At 41.2% G+C, this 20,782-nt stretch overlaps 1 protein-coding gene across 1 annotated transcript in view; it reads right to left on the reverse strand.

The window, feature by feature from the left end:
- Nucleotides 1-114: 114 nt before the first annotated feature.
- The window catches only part of PDCD1LG2 (programmed cell death 1 ligand 2), an 85,477-nt gene continuing 64,809 nt past the window's right edge, over nucleotides 115-20,782 (reverse strand). The window contains exon 6 of the mRNA XM_067041578.1: nucleotides 115-978. Coding sequence (XP_066897679.1) covers nucleotides 847-978 — 132 coding nt within the window. The 3' untranslated portion in view covers nucleotides 115-846. The remainder of the gene's footprint in view (nucleotides 979-20,782) is intronic.

A 20,782-nucleotide genomic window follows, 5' to 3' on the forward strand; every position in this document is an offset into this window, starting at 1 on the left:
CCGTGCTCATTATATTTGTTTTGCCCTCCTAGCCCTCTGAGCTACACTTAACTGTTCCTCATTTGTAGAGTGGAAATTATAATAACTATCTTATCAGATTCTTTTTTTTTTTTCATAATGCTGGAAACCAAGAGCTCAGAGTAATCCGTGCCCTTAGCAGTATATTTTGGATTAGACACAAAGAACTTCCTAATGATTAATGCTATTACATGAATAATAATAATAATAGTAATAATAATAACAACAACAACTAGTATTTATTCAGCCCTCATTATGTGCTAGATACTGCTCTAAGCACTTAATTTTTATCGTCCTAACAATCATATGAGGTAACTATTATTATCCTTATTTTACAGGAGAAGAACCCGAGGCTAAGAAGTGGTGGAGTCAAAACTTGAACCCAGAACCCAAACACTTAACAACTTCAACACTGTCTCTTTCTACAAACTTATTTTCTCACTAACTAAATATACATATTTTATGTCAGGCTGACTTATTAACTATTTTTTTTAATTCCTAAGAATATTTTTTATTAATCCTTCATGCAGAAAAATTGCTAAGAAAATGAGTGAAATTGGCATTTTCACATTCACCTAGCAAATAACATCATTTGTATCTTAAGCAAAAATGAAAACGATAATTTATCCAAAAGGTCATGTGAATTCTTAAAAATAAGCAGTGGACAGAAGAGAGGGAAGAAGAAATCACATCACTCAGGTAGGATGTTGAAGGCTATAAAGTGAATCAAGGAATTAGTCTTTTAAAAATTGGATAGTAGTTTAACATTAACCCACCCACATCATTCAATACATGATTCACCAAAGGAAGACTCTCCCCTTACCCAAGTTATTTCCTAAAAATGCCCATTGGAATGCACTGCAGGCTCTTTCCTCTGAAGGTCCTTAGGATTTGATTGTGTTCCTGCTGTGTGCTGCACTGCCTGTGGCTTCCCGATAGACAGGAATCTTCTGCAGGACCCTGCGAAAGGGAGCATATTGTTCCAATTTCTCCCCTCAACCTTCACTTCCCTAACCCCAGGCAAGCACATTGTTCTCAGAGGTTGTCTCAGAATTCCTCTGCAGTAAAGACAAAAAATTGACAAAGATGGCAACAGCTCTCTCCAGGTTTTTACCTTGACCAGGTGGAAGGAAACACATGGGTTTATATCAGCCAAGTGTGTGGATTAGAAAAGGAACTTGGCCATTGCCTGCGTATACTTTGTTATTAAGCCCACATCCTTCTATGATCACAGAAATAAAAAACAGTTTACCTGTTAATGTCTGTTAAAAAGTAGAAAGAGTTATCCAGCTCTGTAACCCAGATCTCTGGTGAAACGTCTGTTTGTCTAAAATGGGGTAAGCTCCAAAACTCAAGGAATGGGGAAATGGGTGCTGAGATCCTCTAAAGCTTATCCCTAAATATTCTATTATTGCTCATACAGTTCCCTCTTGTGGCTAAAGTAGTCATTGGTAAAAAAAGCTACTCAAGTTTGTATCATCCTCTCTTACTCTACAGATTTTATAACAACTATGGGCATTTCTAAGTTTGTTCACCTTGAAAGCACTAATAACAATACCCCCAAGCAAAAGTTCCGAAACAAACTTATTCAGACCATATAACTACCATACAATAAATTTTAAAGATGTCAAAACTCAGTTAATGCAGTCATGAAGTTGAGTATATGAAATCAAAGACAGTCAAGGAATTAAAATGTGTGAACACGATAGTTAACGCTTTACAATGCCATTAACTTCAACAAAGCAAGAGTTTCCCAAAGCCCATGTTAGTCCCTGAAAACATATTAGACACCACTGGAAGTCCAGTTAATCAGCAAAGGCCATAGAGTCACAAGTTGGTGAAAGAGTTTGTCACTATGAAACACAGTACGTAACATTATTATACTCAGGCCATGGGTAAGCTATAAATCCTCCAAAATTATATATGCACTTTTTATCTTTCATTTACTTATGGTTGCTTCCTCAATGTTCCATTGAGAACATGTTTGCATTTATACCTGTTTCACTATTCCACTTATTAATGGATGCATTTCCTGGGTTCTCTTACTTCTTACTAAAACTTTAGACAAATATATAAATTTAAAAGGAATGGAGCAAAAGAGACTTCTGAAAAAAAGCCCACCAACAAAGCAGTAAAAGAACCATCTAGTGTGTCAATATTCAATAATCCTTCAAAACCTTTCTCTCCTGTCGCCCAAAGACTGTTACCTTCAAGAACAGGGAACCATCTATGAGGCTGCTTCCTAAAGAAGCAACCCCGTGATCTCCTTCCAGCAATGCAGCACCTCCTCCACCTGGGTTCTCCTTCTTTTGTAGACCCACCTTTCCTTTACCCTTTGTCTTCGTTTTGTTCCCCCAGAAGCCAACAAGAATACATATGCCAATAGTTTATTTGGCTGTTGGTAACAGGAAATGCCAGCAGGGGAAATAAGCAAGGGAGGGAAGATAGCCAATAAGGGGAGTGTTTTCAATCACATTAGTAGTATGGGTAACAAGTGCTTAGTCCCTCTGGGGAATTTTGGGAACCAGTGTAGAACCCATGCCTCTGAGTTATTGCGCCTGAGAAGCAAGGGAGCTGGAGATTTATGCACCAACTCTTACCAACCATTAGTTAAGGGATGCTCCTGGGAGGCATTAAATCTCTGCACACCCAGCCTCCATGCTAACAGTTGGATCTCTTGCCACTAGAGAAAGCCATTGAAAGTTGCTGGCAGTTGGTAAGGCCCCACGGAGACACGGTGCACCAATAGCATCTGCTATGCTAGTGTCTGAGATTCCAGTCTAGTACACGGAGACCCATTATCAAAAGTCAGTGCTCACTGAATAGGGAAGAAGATCAAAAGCTCTGGGGACAGACTGATTGGTTTCAAAATCTGGGTTCTTAACCTCACTAAGCTTCAAAAATCCACAAATGATTGTTGTGGGGAGTAAATAATGTAATTCATGTAAAAGTACCCAGTATTGTGACTGGCACATGGTACATACTCCCCAAAATGCTAGTGATTAATATTATTCTTAACACCGGATCCCCTTAAACCAGACCAGACCTAAAAATGTTCTGCTTGACCAGTTTGCCCAGCAGGAACCCAAAAATTCCAGTCTTGCTATTGGCACAGCATTTATGCTGGTGTCAGTGAACAGAACTGGCAAAACCTCTGTGTTTCAATCCAACTAATCTTGAAGACCTGGCCAGAAGAAGCCCTGAATTCTCATCAGAGGGGGAGAGGGTTATCTGAAGCTGAGTGGGGCTCAATAGATCTCACGAAATAGTCTCCCAAGGAAGGCATAGGTTCCAGGACAGGACATGGTCCAACTCACCCTCTCCACATTATTTTTCTACCCTGCCACTCAGACAGTCTTTAATTTTTATATTTTATGTTTATGAGAAAAAGTAGGGGAGGAAAGAACTAGTACTTATCCTTCTCCCTAACAAGTTCCAACACAAAAATATAACTGCCCTTTCAATAAGCAAGTATTTTTGGAATTCCTTAGTTCAAATGAAATTACATGGTTCACATGCCCAAGGCATTTTTTTCCAACTGTTTTTCCTCCCAGTCAGTGAAGACCAGACTTTTGGAAAAACTCAAACTTTCATTATAGTTCAGCCATGCAGGATATAAAAGCTGGGTGGGTCCTACTTAGATTTTTCTTTGTGGCTAAATATCTCTACCTGACAGCAAGAACAGATTTTAGGAAGAGATACAGAGGGCATGGAGAGTGAGGTCACATAAAGACGAAAACAAAAGGAAACCTAGAAGAAAACATATTTTCCAAAAAGCAAAAAACACCAAAATTTTCAATTCTTTAGTGTCTGAAAAACATAGCAAATTTGTTTCAGTACAATGCTGTGTTTTTCTAAATCGCTCATTGATAATGAAGACTGTAATTGAAATTCCAGTTTTGAAAATGTTTAGCCACTAATATTTACAGACACTTGATAAAAAATATTGCCCTCTTTAATTAGAGGAAACACATATCCTCCAAAGTCGACACTTGAAAGAGAATCTCCACATGGAAAGGAATAGCTGGATCTTATATCTTCTCCTTGGCCTGGGTGGAGGGCACTTTTCCCTCGTTTAACATTGGCCTAAGCCAGGGCAGTAGACTGGTTTGGTTCCAAAAGCATTTCCTAATAAACTTCTGGTACCCTAATCTCTGTCTCAGAGTCTGCTTCCCTGGGAACCCAATTCGTGGCAGGTACCCACAGCCCAGGTGCAAATATCTAGACACCTTAACTCCTCAAGTCTAGACCCAAAGGAGTATAGGAAGAGAAAGTCAAAGCAGCCTATGATTGCCTGTATGTAAAACTGTCTCATGCTCAGTTGATCGGTGGTTTTAGTGATCGATTACTCCCTTGCAGGAGGAAGTTTGCCCATCTCTCTGTTTTGAGGTCTCTGAATAATAACCATATCAGAATATAACTTAATAAGTATCATATTTATAAAAGTGTGGGTTGTGGGGACATTTTGTTGTAAACTGTCTTAGAAATAGAGTAAAAATAAATTAGCAAAAAAAGAATAGAGAAAGACTTAGAAATGAAAGAAGTACTGATATATCTCACTTTGTAAAAAAAATACATTCCTGAAAAAGTGGACTATGAATCACATTTTGGTGAATTAAATTATATTATACATATATATATTTTTTTGTTTTGTTTGTTTTTGCGGTACGCGGGCCTCTCACTGTTGTGGCCTCTCCCGTTGCGGAGCACAGGCTCCGGACGCACAGGCTCCGCGGCCATGGCTCACAGGCCCAGCCGCTCCTCGGCATGTGGGATCTTCCCGGACCGGGGCACGAACCCGCGTCCCCTGCATTGGCAAGCGGACCCTCAACCACCGCGCCACCAGGGAAGCCCTTATATTTTAAAGTCAGTAGCAGAACTCAACATGTAGAGATTTTTATGACGAATAGTTTTGCAGAGAAAAAATTGCAAATTTAAATCACCAGCTTCCAATTTGTTATTTTATGAAACTAGATTTTCAAACTCACTGAAATGATTTAAAGTATTTGTTACTCAAAATCTAAAGCCACAGCAAAACATCTAATGTAAAATTGCATTCAACTCTGATTAACTGTTCTTGGCCCAATGTTTTTAGATAGAGAGGGAGAAAAAGTCACTTCAAGTTATATATTGTGATATTGTTCTTAAGATTAGCCAAATTCTTTCCCAGTACTGCAACTTTATTGTATTATTATTGCTCAAAATAAATGCATTGGCGAAGACTTATCATTCTTTCCCTTAAATAATTTAAATTCTAATGCTACTTTTTTTGTTGTTTTTAAAAAAATTAATTTATTTATTTTTGGCTGCGTTGGGTCTTCATTGCTGCACGTGAGCTTTCTCTAGTTGCGGTGAGCGGGGGCTACTCTTCATTGTGGTGTGCCCCCTTCTCAATGCAGTGGCTTTTCTTGTTGCAGAGCACGGGCTCTAAGCAGAGGGCTTCAGCAGTTGCAGCGCATGCACTTAGTTGCTCCGCGGCACGTGGGATCTTCGCGGACCAGGGATCGAACCCGTGTTTCCTGTGTTGGCAGGCAGATTCTTAACCACTGCTCCACCAGGGAAGTCCCTGATGCTACATTTTGGTAATGGGTTTAAACCTTATTCTGGAAGTCTTTATGAATAGAGAAATGAAGGTTGGGAACTTACTTATCCGCTTCTGCCAAAGAGTGTTCCCCCCCCCCCCCGCCCCCGCCTAGATTAGTAGTCGCACAGTAACCATGGATAATTTGGTACCAGATTTGGATAGAGGATTGAAAACTTGTCCTTAGCTCAAAGCCAGCAATTCACATTTAAATAAAATGCACATTTGGATGCAGTGCTCAAATTTACATAAGATTATGTTTAAAAGTTTCAGGAGGAAATCAGTCCTAAAATGACATGTATTTACAGTGGAATGAGGATCTTCCTTTGGAGACTAATAATATAAGTATCAATAGATCTGTTATTGCAAAGCTACCTAAACCTGTTTAGATGGTATCATGAGAGGCAACAGGCACAAGTACACACGTCAGGAATGTCTTTTGGAGAGGAGGAATAGCATGTACTCAGATCCAAAATATTGACATGAGCTCTCTTGAGAAGAGTTTCAGATGCATAAGGATATTTCTTAAAAATAGGCTTCTAGATTACGAGTCACTTCATTTCTCTGGGCCTCTTAGACTTATGAGAAAAGACAAGAGACATTTTGTGCCCAGTACAGAAGTGGCAGTGAAGGAGTGGCCCTATTTCCTTGCACTGAGGATGTCCCTGCAGGCCTATAGCTCACCCAACTCCTTTCAAATTGTCTGCTCAGCTTCTCTAACTCTTGGGTAAGGTGTGTGTTTAACTCCACGGTGAATGGCACCAGGGATTTGGGAGTGGGGAGAGACTAGTGCAGATTCCAGTCCATCCTTGTGTGTTCCAGTGTGTCCTTGCTTTCCCCACTTCACATCCTGACTTCCTGTCCTGTGCACTTTAGCTCTAGCATCAGACACAGGAACAGCAGCCTCACATAGACGGTACATCCAGCTTCCGTAATTGCATACAGTCAACTCCCTATAATAAATCCCTTATTGTGTTCATTTCTCACAGTGGTTTTGCTTCTCTGAACAAATTGTGACTGATATATTTGGGTTGAACATTTTTTTTTTTTTTACTATTATAGAAATGCCACTCTGAACATTCATGTTTGTGTTTTCTGGTACACTTGTGCAAGAATTCCTCTATAATAGATACCTAAGAGTATATATTTCTGGATTGTAGGGTATTCAAATATTCAACATATAAGATAGTACTGAATTTTATTCTTGAGTAGTTGTGCCAGTTTATACTCACACTGGCATTGCTTAAGAGCTCCTCTTGATCCAAGTCTTTGCAATTACTTAGTATAGTTACACTTCTTAATTTTAACCCACCTATAGAGTATAATACAGTTTCTTATTGAAATCTTAATTAACATTAAGATTAATGTTTAATTTTAATACGATTACTAATGAAGGTGGAGAATCTTTGTATATTTCTATTCTCCATATTTTCTCTTCTATAAAACAACTATTCATATCTTTTACTCATTTTTCTTTTTTTTTAACATCTTTATTGGAGTATAACTGCTTTACAATGGTGTGTTAGTTTCTGTTTCATAACAAAGTGAATCAGCTGTATGTATACATATATCCCCATATCTCCTCCTTCTTGCATCTCCCTCCCACCCTCCCTATCCCACCCCTCTAAGGTGGTCACAAAGCACCTAGCTGATCTCCCTGTGCTATGTGGCTGCTTCCCACTAGCTATCTGTTTTACATTTGGTAGTATATAGAAGTCCATGCCACTCTCTCACTAAGTCCCAGCTTACTCTTCCCCCCTCCCCGTGTCCTCAAGTCCATTCTCTACGTCTACGCCTTTGGTTCTTTAGAACCTTTGATTTTTATTTTTTTAGATTCCATATGTATGTGTTAGCATATGGTATTTATTTTTCTCTCTTTTTTTAAACTCATTTTTGTATGGCACTGTTTGATGTTTAATTATTGATATACAGAAAGAGTTCTTTATACATTCTGGAAACAAATTCTTTAGGGTAATATGCTGTGGTGCGCTGGAGCTGGCTTATACAGTCTCACAAGAGTGATTTTGTGCTTTCTTCCAAACTGTGTGTAGTGACATCATGTTGATAGCTTGAAATAAGCCACAGTGGGATTATTTCCTCCATGGTAGTCATCAAACCCTACAAATCATGGCTTTTTCCCTTGCAAAGCTAGTTTTAAAACATTTACAAGCACAGCACTAGTTATATATGTTGCAAATATCTACTCTTGGTTTGTGGCTTGTCTGCAAATTCTTTTGTGAGGTCTTTTGAAGAACAGAAATCCCTAATTTTAGTAGAGTCAAGTTTGTCAATCTTTTCAGTTTTCAGTTTTGGATAAGATTTTGTGTGTGTTTTGTTTAAGAAATTCTTCTCTACCCCAAAGATATAAAGATACTATTCTATATTTTCCTTTTAGATGTTTAAAAATATCAGCTTTCCCATCCAAGTCTTTAATACACCTAGAATTGATTTCCAATGTACCTGTGGGGTAGGAATCTGATTTTGCTTTTTTCCCTGTATTTCCCCAGCACCACTTATTGACTAATTCTCCCTTTCCACAGTACGTACAATACCACTTCTCTTACATATTATGTCTACAAATATGTGGATCTGTTTCTGGAATCTCCACTATTCCATTAATCCACTTGTCTACTGCAGCATCAGTACCGCACTCTCTTCATTCTTATAACTTTATAATTAAAATCTAGAAAACTGGTAGGGCAAGTCCTCCTACCTAATTCTTCTCCAAAAGAGTCTTAGTTACATATTGAAATTTATTTATCTGTACAAATTTTAGAATCAGCTTATCAGTTTTTTTCTTTTTTTTTTTTGGTCGGGGGAGGAATCCCATTGGGATTTGGAATTAGATTACATTGAATCTATAGATCAAATTGGGGAGAACTGGCAAATTTACAATAGAGTTTTCCTATTGAACATCTTCCACCATGTATTCTGTGACAGGTCTTCCTAGATGTTCATCAAATAGAGTTTTGGAATTTATTCCATATTGGCCTTATACAACTTTCATTAGGTAGCTTATATTTTTTATTGCTATGGTAAACTGCATTTTTTTTCAAAATTGTATTTTCTAACTCTTTGTTGCCAGTGCTTAGAAATATATTTGATTTTGTGTATTTGTCTTCTATTCAGCCATGTTGCTGAGCTCTGCTATTATTACTAATCATTTGCCTGTAGATTCATTGGAATGTAGATGACTATATCTTTATGAAAAAAGACCATTCCAATACTTCTACCAGGTACTGCTTCTCCTATCTTTGTGCTTTGTTATTTCTTTTTCTTGTCTTGCTGCATTTGTTAGGAAATCCAGTATAATACTGAATAGAAGTAAATGGACTTCTTTATCTTGTTCCTGAATTTTTAGGGTCTGCTTCTCAGTTTTTCATCATTAAGAATATTGTTCGCTGCATATTTTGGATGATCATATGTTCTTTCCCCTTTAATCTGTTAATGTAGTGAATTATATGTTTATTTTCTAATGTTTAACTACCCTTGCATTTCTGGATAAACCCAAATTGTTTACAATATTTTATCTTTTTAAAATGAACTCTTGGGGGGCTTCCCTGGTGGCGCAGTGGTTGAGAGTCCGCCTGCCGATGCAGGGGATGCGGGTTCGTGCCCCGGTCTGGGAAGATCCCACATGCCGCGGAGCGGCTGGGCCCGTGAGCCATGGCCGCTGAGCCTGTGAGTCCGGAACCTGTGCTCCGCAACGGGAGAGGCCACAACAGTGAGAGGCCCGCGTACCGCAAAAAAAAAAAAAATAAATAAAAAAAATAAATAAAATGAACTCTTGGGTTATTAAAAATTAGCATTTTATTTGGGGTGATATGCTGGACAAAGGGATGATTCATGTTCCAGGTGGGATGGAGAGGGTGGTACAAGGTTTCATCACACTATTCAGAAGGGTGCATAATTTAAAACTTATCAATTGTTTATTTCTAGATTTTTCCATTTAATATTTTCGGATTGTGGTTGGGATTTGGATTTGCGGTTTCGGACTACAGGTAATTGAAAGCATGGAAAGCGAAACCATGGATAAGAGGGTACTACTGTGTCAGACATTTTTTAAAAAATTAAAAAATACATTTTTTTGGCCACACAGCACAGCATGTGGGATCTTAGTTCCCCGACCAGGGATCAAACCCGCACACTTCCGCCCCCTCCCCCCCCCCCCCCGCCAGATTGGAAGCGTGGAGTCTTAACCACTCGACCACCAGGGAAGTCCTGTATCAGACTTTTTGATTGTTGTCAATTTGATAAGAAAAAAGAATACTCTATAAATGTGTTAGTTTTCTATTAAGGAAAAAAAGTATCATAGAAGTTATTTTAAAAATCTTCAGGGATTCAAAAGAGGAAGAAACATCTGTTTGGGAATGAGGGGCAGGGGAATTCTTGGAGGAGGTAGCCCTTAAGCAGGGTACGGAATAAGAGGTAAAACTATGGCAGTCGAGATGCAGGCAGCGGGAGAGGGGGACAGGGGCAAAACATTCAAGGCCTGAGCAGTGTAGAGGATGTAGCATGAGCAAGGCATGGAGAGTGGAAAATTGTCTTACAAGTGACCTTATTTGTCTAAAGTGAAAGGAGCACATTCTGAGTAGTGAGGGAAATACACCTCATAGGCAGTAATGGATCATTAACTCAGGGACTCCCAGCCCTGGTGGCCCATGACACACACTAGTGATCTTGAAAAAAAAAAAAAATTAATGCCTGAGTCCCATCTCAGACCAATTAAATTGGAATCTCCAGTAGGAGCTTCCTAAAACTCCCCCAGGGATATTTTCTGTAGCCAGGGTTGAGAATTGCTGCATTAAGGACATATGAACAGAGGAGTGACAAGCTCAAAAGTGGGCTATGGAAGATTTACTATCTTAGATCACATGCTGTTTACCTCTAAGTGTATTTAACAGTTTGAAATATGGGGGGGGGGGGGAATCTTAACTATTTAGTTCAAAATTGAATTTAAGTCAAGGTTCACTATCTCTTTAAAAGAAAAAACAACAGGGCTTCCCTGGTGGTGCAGTGGTTGAGAGTCCGCCTGCCGATGCAGGGGACACGGGTTCGTGCCCCGGTCCGGGAAGATCCCACGTGCCGCAGAGCGGCTGGGCCCGTGAGCCATGGCCGCTGAGCCTGTGCGTCCGGAGCCTGCTCTCCACAATGGGAGAGGCCACAACAGTGAGAGGCCCGCGTACCACACACAAAAAAAAAAAAAGAAAAAAAGAAAAAACAACAAATGTTCTGTTTCAAAATAATTATTTTCTACTTTTAGGGGATAAGATCATTCGCCACGTGGGTATAATTCACAATGAAAACTGCTTACATACACCAGTGATTTGGAGCAGAGAGCATGTCAGCTCTGGAATTCCTCCTGAATGAGTCTGTGCTCTGAACTCAGTGAAGCATTGCTTTGACACTAGGTGGAGCCATGGATTGTGATTAGATGAAAAAGTCACATGTCAAAGAAAGGTAGAATTTGGAGAGGGGGAGAGACTTTGCAACCATCTGCTCTAGTCCCTCATTTTACGTTTAATTTTTAATTTTTCTGTGCGTGTGCAAAATTTATTACTTTTCAAATAAGTTACATATTCACATAGTTCTAAGTGTACAAGATAAAGGCTATGCATGCAGTTTCTGTGGGGGATAGTCTCTGCCCTCCAGATCCACTGCCACCTGCCTTGGGCCCCAAGAGGCTCTTCTCTAAGGGTACACTTACAGTGTCCTTTGCCCTCAGGCTTCTGGTAGGGTTTTCCCTGGGGCAGCACTGGCAAGAGATCAGAGGGCAGGAGAAGAATGGGGTCGGGGTCTTTATTTAAACCCCAGCTCCTTCTCTGCTGGGCTGTGGATTCATCTGGGGAAGGCTGTGTCTGCTGTCCAGTGCCTCCTTCTACACCTACAGTTCTCTCTCTGGGTTCAGGTAACCACTTATTCCCCTTGTCCCATAGGGCCCAGGCATGGTAATGACTCTGCTCTGTAGCTAGACCAACGGTGGACACATCACCATCCTTTGTTGGGTGCTTACCCCTGTCCACACTGTTGCAAATCATTCTTTCATTAAACTCCATTTAATGACACTTTTTTTTTTTTTTTTTTTGTGGTACGCGGGCCTCTCACTGTTATGGCCTCTCCTGTTGCAGAGCACAGGCTCCGGACGCGCAGGCTCAGCGGCCATGGCTCACGGGCTCATCCGCTCCGGGGATGTGGGATCTTCCTGGATCAGACCACGAACCCGCGTCCCCTGCATCGGCAGGCGGACTCTCAACCACTGCGCCACCAGGGAAGCCCTAATCACACTTTTGAGTGTGCCGTGTACTCCTGCTGGTACCCTAACTGGTACAGGCTTCCTCCTCACATCTCTGTTCCCCATCTGCCCAGTTCTGAAGCAACCAGTTCTATAGGGTTCCTGCATGTATGCACATACAAGCTTAAAAGAATGTATATATATTCCTATCATTCTATTTACTCAAATTGTAGCATACTCTATACTCAGTTCTATAACAATATATCCTAGAAATCACTCTAAACAGCATATAGAGCTCTACCTCACTCTTTTATGGCTGCATTATATTCCATTTTATAGACATACAATCCTTTTTATAGCCAGTCTCCTCTCAATAGACATTTAGGTTGTTTCCAGTTATCTGCTATTACAAATGCTGCTATATGGAATAACCTTTTACATGGGTCATTTCTCCTTATTTTGTCCATGAGGAAAATGAAACTGAAAGAGATTAAGTACATTGTCTAAGGTTAATTCTTGGCAGAGCCCATGTCATCATGGTCATCAGTTTATAGGGTGAAGCTGCAGTGACCTGCACAACGGACTCTGAATCTTGCTAGGGTCCCCCCACAAAATTTACTGCACATTTCCACTCTTTTAAATTTCCACCCTTATACAAGAATGGACTCCAGAGCCACAGCACCAGGGTATGTTTCCTGCTTCCTTACTAGTAGGCTGTGCGACCTTGGACAAGCCACTTAGCCTTTCGGTGTCTCGGTTTTCTCATCTCTAAAATGATTCCTACCTCATGGTGTTGCTGAGAGCATGAAGTGCTTGGTACAGTGCCTGGCATATACTAAGAGCCACATAAGCACTGGCTCTTACTAGTGGTGTTATCATCATTCCTTTGGTTTGAGGCAGTGCTCCCAGTACAACGTGAGAGGGCTAACTCATTGTGTCTCATCAATAGTTTATCTTCTAAACTGAGATTATCTTAGATTATCAGATCACTTCTTAAAAGCAGATGAAGAAAGATAGGCAAAAAATTAGGGAACTTGGGGCCTGAAATGGGTCTTAAAAGAGACGGGACTTTCTAAAGATAACTTTGCCCACCTCACAAGTTGATTTTGGTTTTCCTGTTCACATGTACTTAAAACAGTGAGACACACAGGTTTATCTGCCTACTGGACATCCTCCCCAGACGCCTTACAGTTTCCAAACTAGACTCACTGTTCACAAGCCTTCCACCAACCTCCACTCTTACCAACAAAACCAACCCAGTCTTTCTCTCACAGTCCCACAGCATATTTAGGTAAGTCAATTTAAAAGATCTCAGAATCATCTATGACTGCCGTATTTCACATATTTCATGGCAAATTTGTTATCAAACCCTGTAAATTATTTCTTCTTAATAGTTTTCAACTTCATTCCCACCCTTTCCTCTCTACGTTCTCTGAGACTACCTTAAATCAGGCTCTTGTTATTTCAGAGGGCCACCGTCATCAACCTTCTCCCTCTCTCCTTCCCTTCTCTCCCTCCCTTCCCTGGTCCCTCCCTTTCTTCCCTCTGAAAATATGTATTGAATGACCATTATTTACCAGGCCTTGAGCTGACAGAGGGGATGCAGAAGTGAACAAGACAGAAGGATCCTAAATCTCTCTCTAACTTTAACCTAATCCTAATCCTTAATTCATGAAATTTATAGCCTGGAGAGAGAGTCAGACATTAAACATATGCAAATAATTTGTTCACGATGACAGGGATCTTGCTTTCCATTCTAGGAGGTCAGGGCTTCCGAGCCTCAGGGATGTATTATAACCCTTGCTTTAGAAAGCCTCTGGGATGGTAAGAACTGGACTTTTGCAGGAGGAGGGGAAAGGAAGTGGCTTGACCCTTAGGAGAAGGGAGGATGCATGAGACTGGCATGGATAGGGAACTGGGAGGAAGAGATTTGCCGTAGGCTCTATAAAGAGCTGGGGATCTGATTGCAATTTTGCACATTACTCCATAGAGGATGAGACCTCTGGTGGGGGAAGCTTGGATGGATGCCTGTGGTAGCCTGCCCTGAGCACTTCGGCCCCAAGAGCAGTGGCAAGAATCCCTTACAGCAGACCTGTGATCGAAATAGAGAAACACTGTGGGAGAATCTCTGTATCCCGCCGAGCGCAAAAGACCCAACAGATGCTAAAGGACCAGCCAGCAATGGATAGTGAGAGGCACAGTAGCTAAGAGACCAAAGACCAGACACTTCTCCATTTTCACTCCAATATGTAAGCCCTAGGGCCTAGGATGACCCATTTTGGGGATTTGGGGTAGTAATTGCAATTTCCTCTGTGTAAGGCAATAAAATTCTGCCTTTGTGTCATGAGCCTTATGCTATGAGCCATTTCTAGAAGGCCAGGGAGGCTGATTAATTTCTATTCTTTTCTTTTTTTTAAAGAAAATAATCCAAAAAGGTAACATTTTTAAGTCATAAATTAGTTGTGTTATCATGAGTATGCCAGGAGTCCCCTATGGGTCTCAGTTCCTTATCTGTAAAATGTGGGGAATGATGTTGAACTTAAGTTCTAGTTCTACCCTCCCAAGATTTTATGTTGTCTCATCTAAAGAACGGAATTGTTAATACGATAACTTGAGGGTTTCTTTCTTGGCTTTAATCATGTTGGTTGCACTCCCAGCTGAGAAAATGAAAGCTGATGAGGTTTCTCTGCGTCACCAACTAGAAAAGTTTTTATAATTCCTGCTCATTTCCCTTAAACTCTTCCTGTAGATGAAACCTGCAGTTAGCAGTAAAGCTGATGTGAGAAGTTGCTGCCTTTTTTGGGAGCAGATGACCTGTCTTTATTAGAGGCAGGTCATGTGAAACTGATACCCAGGAGACCTTCTCACCTGCAGCTGGCGGTAGCAGATGGAAGGGGAAGGAAACACCTCCATTTAAGAGACTTTCATGCTAAATGAACAAGAAAACTCACCTTCCTCCCTCCAGTAGCACAGACAGAGTTAGTCTCCATTAAGCCTCTTCAGATTGGGAGTGAACAGGCTTCACGGGCAAATAGCCAGCTCCTCCTGTGGACCTTGGGAAAGGGGGTTGTTAGAGAATGCAGCTTTATCGAACTTGGCGTTCAGTTACTCAAGTGGGTATAATGTTGGAGGAGGGTGGCTAGAAGGAGTCAATGTAATTTTTCAACTGGGGGGAGTAGATTGCTAGTTGAGACAATCAAGTATAGGGATTAGAGGTGTGGACTCTGAGACAGATGGCCAGGTTCCTATCATGGCTTTGCCACTTAACAGCTCTTTGACTTTGGGCAAATCGCTTTCTGTTCCTCATATATAAAATGGGAATAATAATAGTACCTAGCTCATAGGATGAATATGAGGATTTTATTATGAAGCTTAAATGAGTTAGTAGTAGTTGTAAAACACAAAGAATAGTTCCTGACACACGGTAAGATCTTTGTGACTGTTATTGTTGCAGTTATTTTATATGCCAAGCCACACATAATGACCCAAACATTTTTGGTGCTTAAATCAAAGTTTGAAGCTTACAGCTTCAGGACTCAGCTTGAAAGCAATTCCATATCATTGAGTAAGAAATTTAGCAGCCTACTATGTGGTATCCAAAGGAGTCAGATCACTTTAGATTTCTTCTGAGAACCGGGTAAAGGAGCTAAGAAAAAAGAGCTGTATAAGAACTAAAAATGTACACTACCACGTGTAAAATAGATAGCTAGTGGGAACCTGTGGTATAGCACAGGAAGCTCAGCTCGGTGCTCTGTGATGTCCTGGATGGGTGGGACTGGGGGTGGGAGGGAGGTCCAAGAGGGAGGGGATATATGTATTCATATAGCTGATTCACTTCGTTGTAGAGCAGAAACTAACACAACATTGTAAAGCAATTATACTCTAGTTAAAGAAAAAGAAGTTAAAAATGTTATGGACACAGTAGAAATGTCTTGTAATATCTTATAAGTGACATTCTAAGTAATAAAATTTCCAGAGTTAATCTTTTTCAGAAGGATACATCTGAATTGCTTGATAAATAACATTCTGGGATTTCTCTAACTTTCCTGAATGTTTTTTTGTGTGTGCCAGCCAGTATCTGAGAAGGTGCTTTCAGCTTTTCTCTGAGTTGCAGAAACAGCAAACAAGGATGTCAAAACCTTTCCTGTTTGGTTAAAAAAAAAAAAAGCCATGTGACAGATCAGGAAATCTGCACTCATATCCATTGAAAGAAGTGATCAATATTCACATATTTTCTTAATTTTTGAATTTGACATTAAGATTTCCAGATTATTTTACTTGCACAGTTCCACCGATCCTCAGAGTGTAGGAACATAGCCTGCATTTCGTTCATTTAGTGAACGTATGAACACAGTTTTCATGTGTTGATTTTCTCTATGGCTTGAAAAGCTTCAGTAAGCTTTTGGTAAGGTTGTACTAGTTGGTGGCAATTGGAGGGATGCTTTTTTTGGGGGGGTGACTTCTCTTATGCTTTAAAATTTTTTCTAAAATGAGAATGCATTTTTTAAGAATTGAAAGCCTTTTAAAAATGAGTATTTGCTATTTGGCCTATTTTCTTATGAAAAAAAATTAACTAGCTTGCCTTTCTTCTAGAAATGACCCAGGGAATAAGGGCATGAAGTCAGCACTTTTTATTGCTCTAAAAAGAGGAAACTTTGCAATTACCCAATTCTTGACTCCAGCATAGTCCATGGGTCCTGGGCAGTTATCAGTGGTAAGTCTCATGATGGTGATGTGTCAGAAAGACCTCATCTCTGTTCTTTTTGATAATGACTCCTTATCACCCTGATCACAAATGCTGGTCCCTTAGATGAAAAGATAAGGCCCCAAATGCTCTCAAATGCCTCCTAATTGTTTGCTGGAGATCTGGGATTAAATTTTGGTAAGAGGTAAATGGAAGTCTGGTGATCTTAGCCTACTTTGTGTGTGTGTGTGTGTGTGTGTGTGTGTGTGTGTTTAAATTAGGTTTTGTTTTGAATAACATTTTATCCTGAAGTCACGTGGTAGCATACAGTATTCAAGATTCTCAGTTCCCCTTACTGCAGAACCACAGCTGTATCTTCGGAAATTGGCCTTAATGAGAATAAGATGATTTAAGAAGGCAAAGCCCAGGTTGGGTTTTTGCAACGTATCAGGATGTTTCTCAAAGGTATCTCTTTCTCAATGCTGAGGTAAAATTCTGGATATTTCGGCTGAGGATGATTAGCACTTTGTGCTTGCTTATTTTATCGTCAGTGACAGCTGTGAACTCCCTGCAAATTCAGCACCTACTTCATTTCACGGAGTATCACACACTCTCAGGAAGATAAAAGGTGTCTAAGCGTTGGTCCCAACTTCTGGGAGCTTAGTCTTGTCAGAGAGACTCTCTTGGGAAACACCTGAGGAACTCATGCAAAGAAGATCAATCGAACCCCATTTTAAAGATTTGTATCAAGACGATTTTTTGGGCTTCCCTGGTGGCTCAGTGGTTGAGAGTCCGCCTGCCAATGCAGGGGACACGGGTTCGGGCCCCGATCCAGGAAGATCCCACATGCCGCGGAGCGGCTGGGCCCGTGAGCCATGGCCGCTGAGCCTGTGCATCCAGAGCCTGTGCTCCGCAACGGGAGAGGCCACAACAGTGAGAGGCCCGCGTACCGCAAAAGAAAAACAAAACAAAAAAACCAAGATGCTTTTCCATATGGGCTGTGCCTTTCTCAACAAAGCCTAGGCCCTTAGCAGTTGTGAGATCCTCATTTTCACAATCCATCACATCTCTTTTTTATTTCTGACTTCAGTCCTTCTATGTAAATACATGGTTTTGTCATCACCTCTTCTTGTTCTCAGGACATTTTTTTTTAATTTTAGTAGCCTCTAAATCTTATGACCAAATAATATCCTCAGAATCTCCCTCATCCTCCCCTAGATCTGAAAAGACATGACAATTTAGTATTGATTCTGGGCAGCCTATGTCTTTGCTGGTACTGATGAGTCTTCTGAAGGTGTTGACTGTAGCCTTTACATCTTTTCACTAATACCTATTGTAATCCTTTTAGTAAAATGGGGTTTTGAAGACCTTGCCTTTTTAACAGCACATTAGCAAATCCCAGACCTCTTGCTTACAATTCAGTTAATTTACCTTTAGAATTGAACGAAATTATTGTCTGTGCATTGCTTTCAGTAGCTCATTTCTTTTTCTCATCATTTATCCATTCAACAAACATTTCATTGAACACTGAATAGTGACAGGCACTGTGGTAGCAGATAAAAACATAACGATGAATGAGACTTGATTCCTTCCTCAAGGATCCCACATCTGGTAGAAAAGACAGAAAATCAGCCCATATGGTGCTTTTGTGTGAATTAGAAGAGGTCGTCCCTCCCTCTTGGTGGAGGCAGCTATGCACCAGGGCTACACCAATGGGCAAGTGGAGAACCAGATGGATTTCAAGCCCCTCTTGCCACCTCGACCAGGGGCCCTTGTCCCTGGACACAACCTGAGCAACCCTATGCAATAGCCCTGGACGTGGAGACAGCATGTTATAGTACAGTGTGATGAGCACAGAGGAGAGAGGGCACAGCCATCTGGTAGGATGGGGAGCCAGGAGAATTTGCACAGAAGAGCTTACATGTGAGCTGAGACACGGAGAAGCCCATCCAGGGAAGGGGGGCGAAGGGCAGAGGGAAGATGTACAAAGCCACGCAGGTCTGAAGAGCATATGGCGTGCCTGAGGCTCTGCAGGTGCCGAGGGGGGTGATGAGGGTGGGAGAGATTTGGCAAGAACTGAAGCTGGACGACACTGTAGCAATTGTCTAGGCCCTTGCTACTTAAAGTTCTAGACCCTTCTGCAGGGCAGCTTTGGCATGACCAGGCAACTTTTAGAAGTGCAGAATCGGGCCCCACCAAGACCTACTGAATCTGAACCTGCATTGTAATAAGCTTCATATTTAATAAGGTGGGGGGCTTCCCTGGTGGTGCAGTGGTTGAGAGTCCGCCTGCTGATGCAGGGGACATGGGTTCATGCCCCAGTCTGGGAAGATCCCACATGCTGCAGAGTGGCTGGGCCTGTGAGCCATGGCCGCTGAGCCTGTGAGTCTGGAGCCTGTGCTCTGCAATGAGAGAGGCCACAACAGTGGGAGGCCCACGTACCGCAAAAAAAAAAAAAAAAAAAAATTTAATAAGGTGGCTCGTGTGTACATTAAAGTCTGAATAACAGTGGTTTAGGTGAGAGCTGATGAGAACTAAGGACTTACTTCGAAGGCATATTCTCTAGATATTACCAAACATGGTGTTTTCCTTATGTTTTCACAAATCTACCATTAATAGATCTACCTTCAGGGTGTCTCAGTGACAGTACCTATAATTCAGAGTTAAGGAAAACAGAGGCCCAAGGAAGTTAACCTCATAACCACCAGCAAATTAAAACAGAAGGAAGAGAAGGCAGATTCCTCTGCTTGCCCTTCCCTTTCCTCTCTTATTCCTTACTATCCAGGTTTGCTTATCTTAAGCCTCTGCTTGGGAGGTGTAGAACTCATGGTCTAGCAGTCACCAAGGGTGGAAAGAAATGATGGAGAAGCCTTCAGCCTGGAGGTGGTGCCTGAGCATCATCATGGAGCAACTGGGAAAAACAAAAACAACTGTAAAAAAGATCCCAGGAAGAAAGGCAGGTGAAAGTCACCTATGAAGCACTGCTTTACCTCTTCTCTTCTGCTTCTTCCCTTTTGCCTATTTATTCATTCAACCATTCAGTTACTTAGTGTATATATTGAGCACCTATTGTTTGTCAGGCACCGATATCTGCGTTTTCCTGGTAACTGCAGGGCTTTCTACATGCTTTCAGATCTCTTGAAAGATCCCAAGAGATCCCTTCCCCAATCCTCTAAAAGCCACTCTCTTCCCTGTGCTAGATCTTCTTCCTCTCCAGCCCCAGGTGGTTCATCAGGACAGTAGGAACAATTGAAGCTGGAAGGCCCTGGGGTCTCTGTTTTCTGCTCAACCCTCTGCCTGTGGCTTTCCTGATTCTTTTTCTCCAAGAGGAATCCTAAGGGGGAAAAATCCAGGTTCAAGTGGGGCTTCAGCATCTGTGGAAGATCATTATTGGACTTGACTGAGTGAGGGACTGGCTCTGGTTTTGGTAAGCCACTGAGGTCAGAGCTGGGGTATATCCCTATGAGCCACTGACTGATTTCCCCTCAAAAGAAGTTGAAGAGTTTGAGGTGCACAGAAGGGACCTTTGGGGTAGGGGAAGCAAAAGAGAAAAAACACTTTTTCCCCAAACTCTTTCTGGGAATTCATCATAGAAAACCCATAAGGTAATAGTGTCATCATTCTGTGATAGAAAACCATGTTCCCACAAAACAGGGATGACAAAGGAAAGGTAAAGGGGGTGGTATGGTAGTGTTTGGTTTGGTTTTTAAAACAGATTCCACAATAAGACTGTAAGAAGACCAGTTTAGATGCTTTCCATGAGTAAGTGGCTTTGCTTATGTGTTTTCTCTATGTGTGGGTGCAGGATCAGGAGAGGAGAAAAACGGGGGAAGAGACATGCAAACATCGAGATTCTACCCTTGTGCTGCCAGAGGCAACTTTAATCTCTGAGATGATAAAAATAACAGTCTTACTCAGATTTATACAGCAATCACCGGCAAGAAAATATAATCTAGACCTCCTAATGCCTCTCATTTCCTTCAGAAAGTCTACAGGAACTTAAGACTGCTTTAAGCAGCCCCATGGGTTGCTTGAGTTAAAAAAAAAAAAAAAAAGGTAAAAAGAGAAAGAAGAAAGAAATAATTTGCAATTATTTGATATGTGGAGACCGTGTTGAGGTTCAAATGGTTAGATTTTTCTTAGAAGTAACTCATGGTAAGGCTGTTGTAACTGAAAGTGAAAGTATCAGTGCTGTCGAAGTGTGATCTGTGCATCTGTGCCCACCCACCAACTGTCACTGGTCTGTGAAGGCTTGTGTGGTCAGTGC

This window comes from Kogia breviceps, chromosome 8, assembly GCF_026419965.1.
Source record: "Kogia breviceps isolate mKogBre1 chromosome 8, mKogBre1 haplotype 1, whole genome shotgun sequence".
NCBI lineage: Eukaryota > Metazoa > Chordata > Mammalia > Artiodactyla > Physeteridae > Kogia > Kogia breviceps.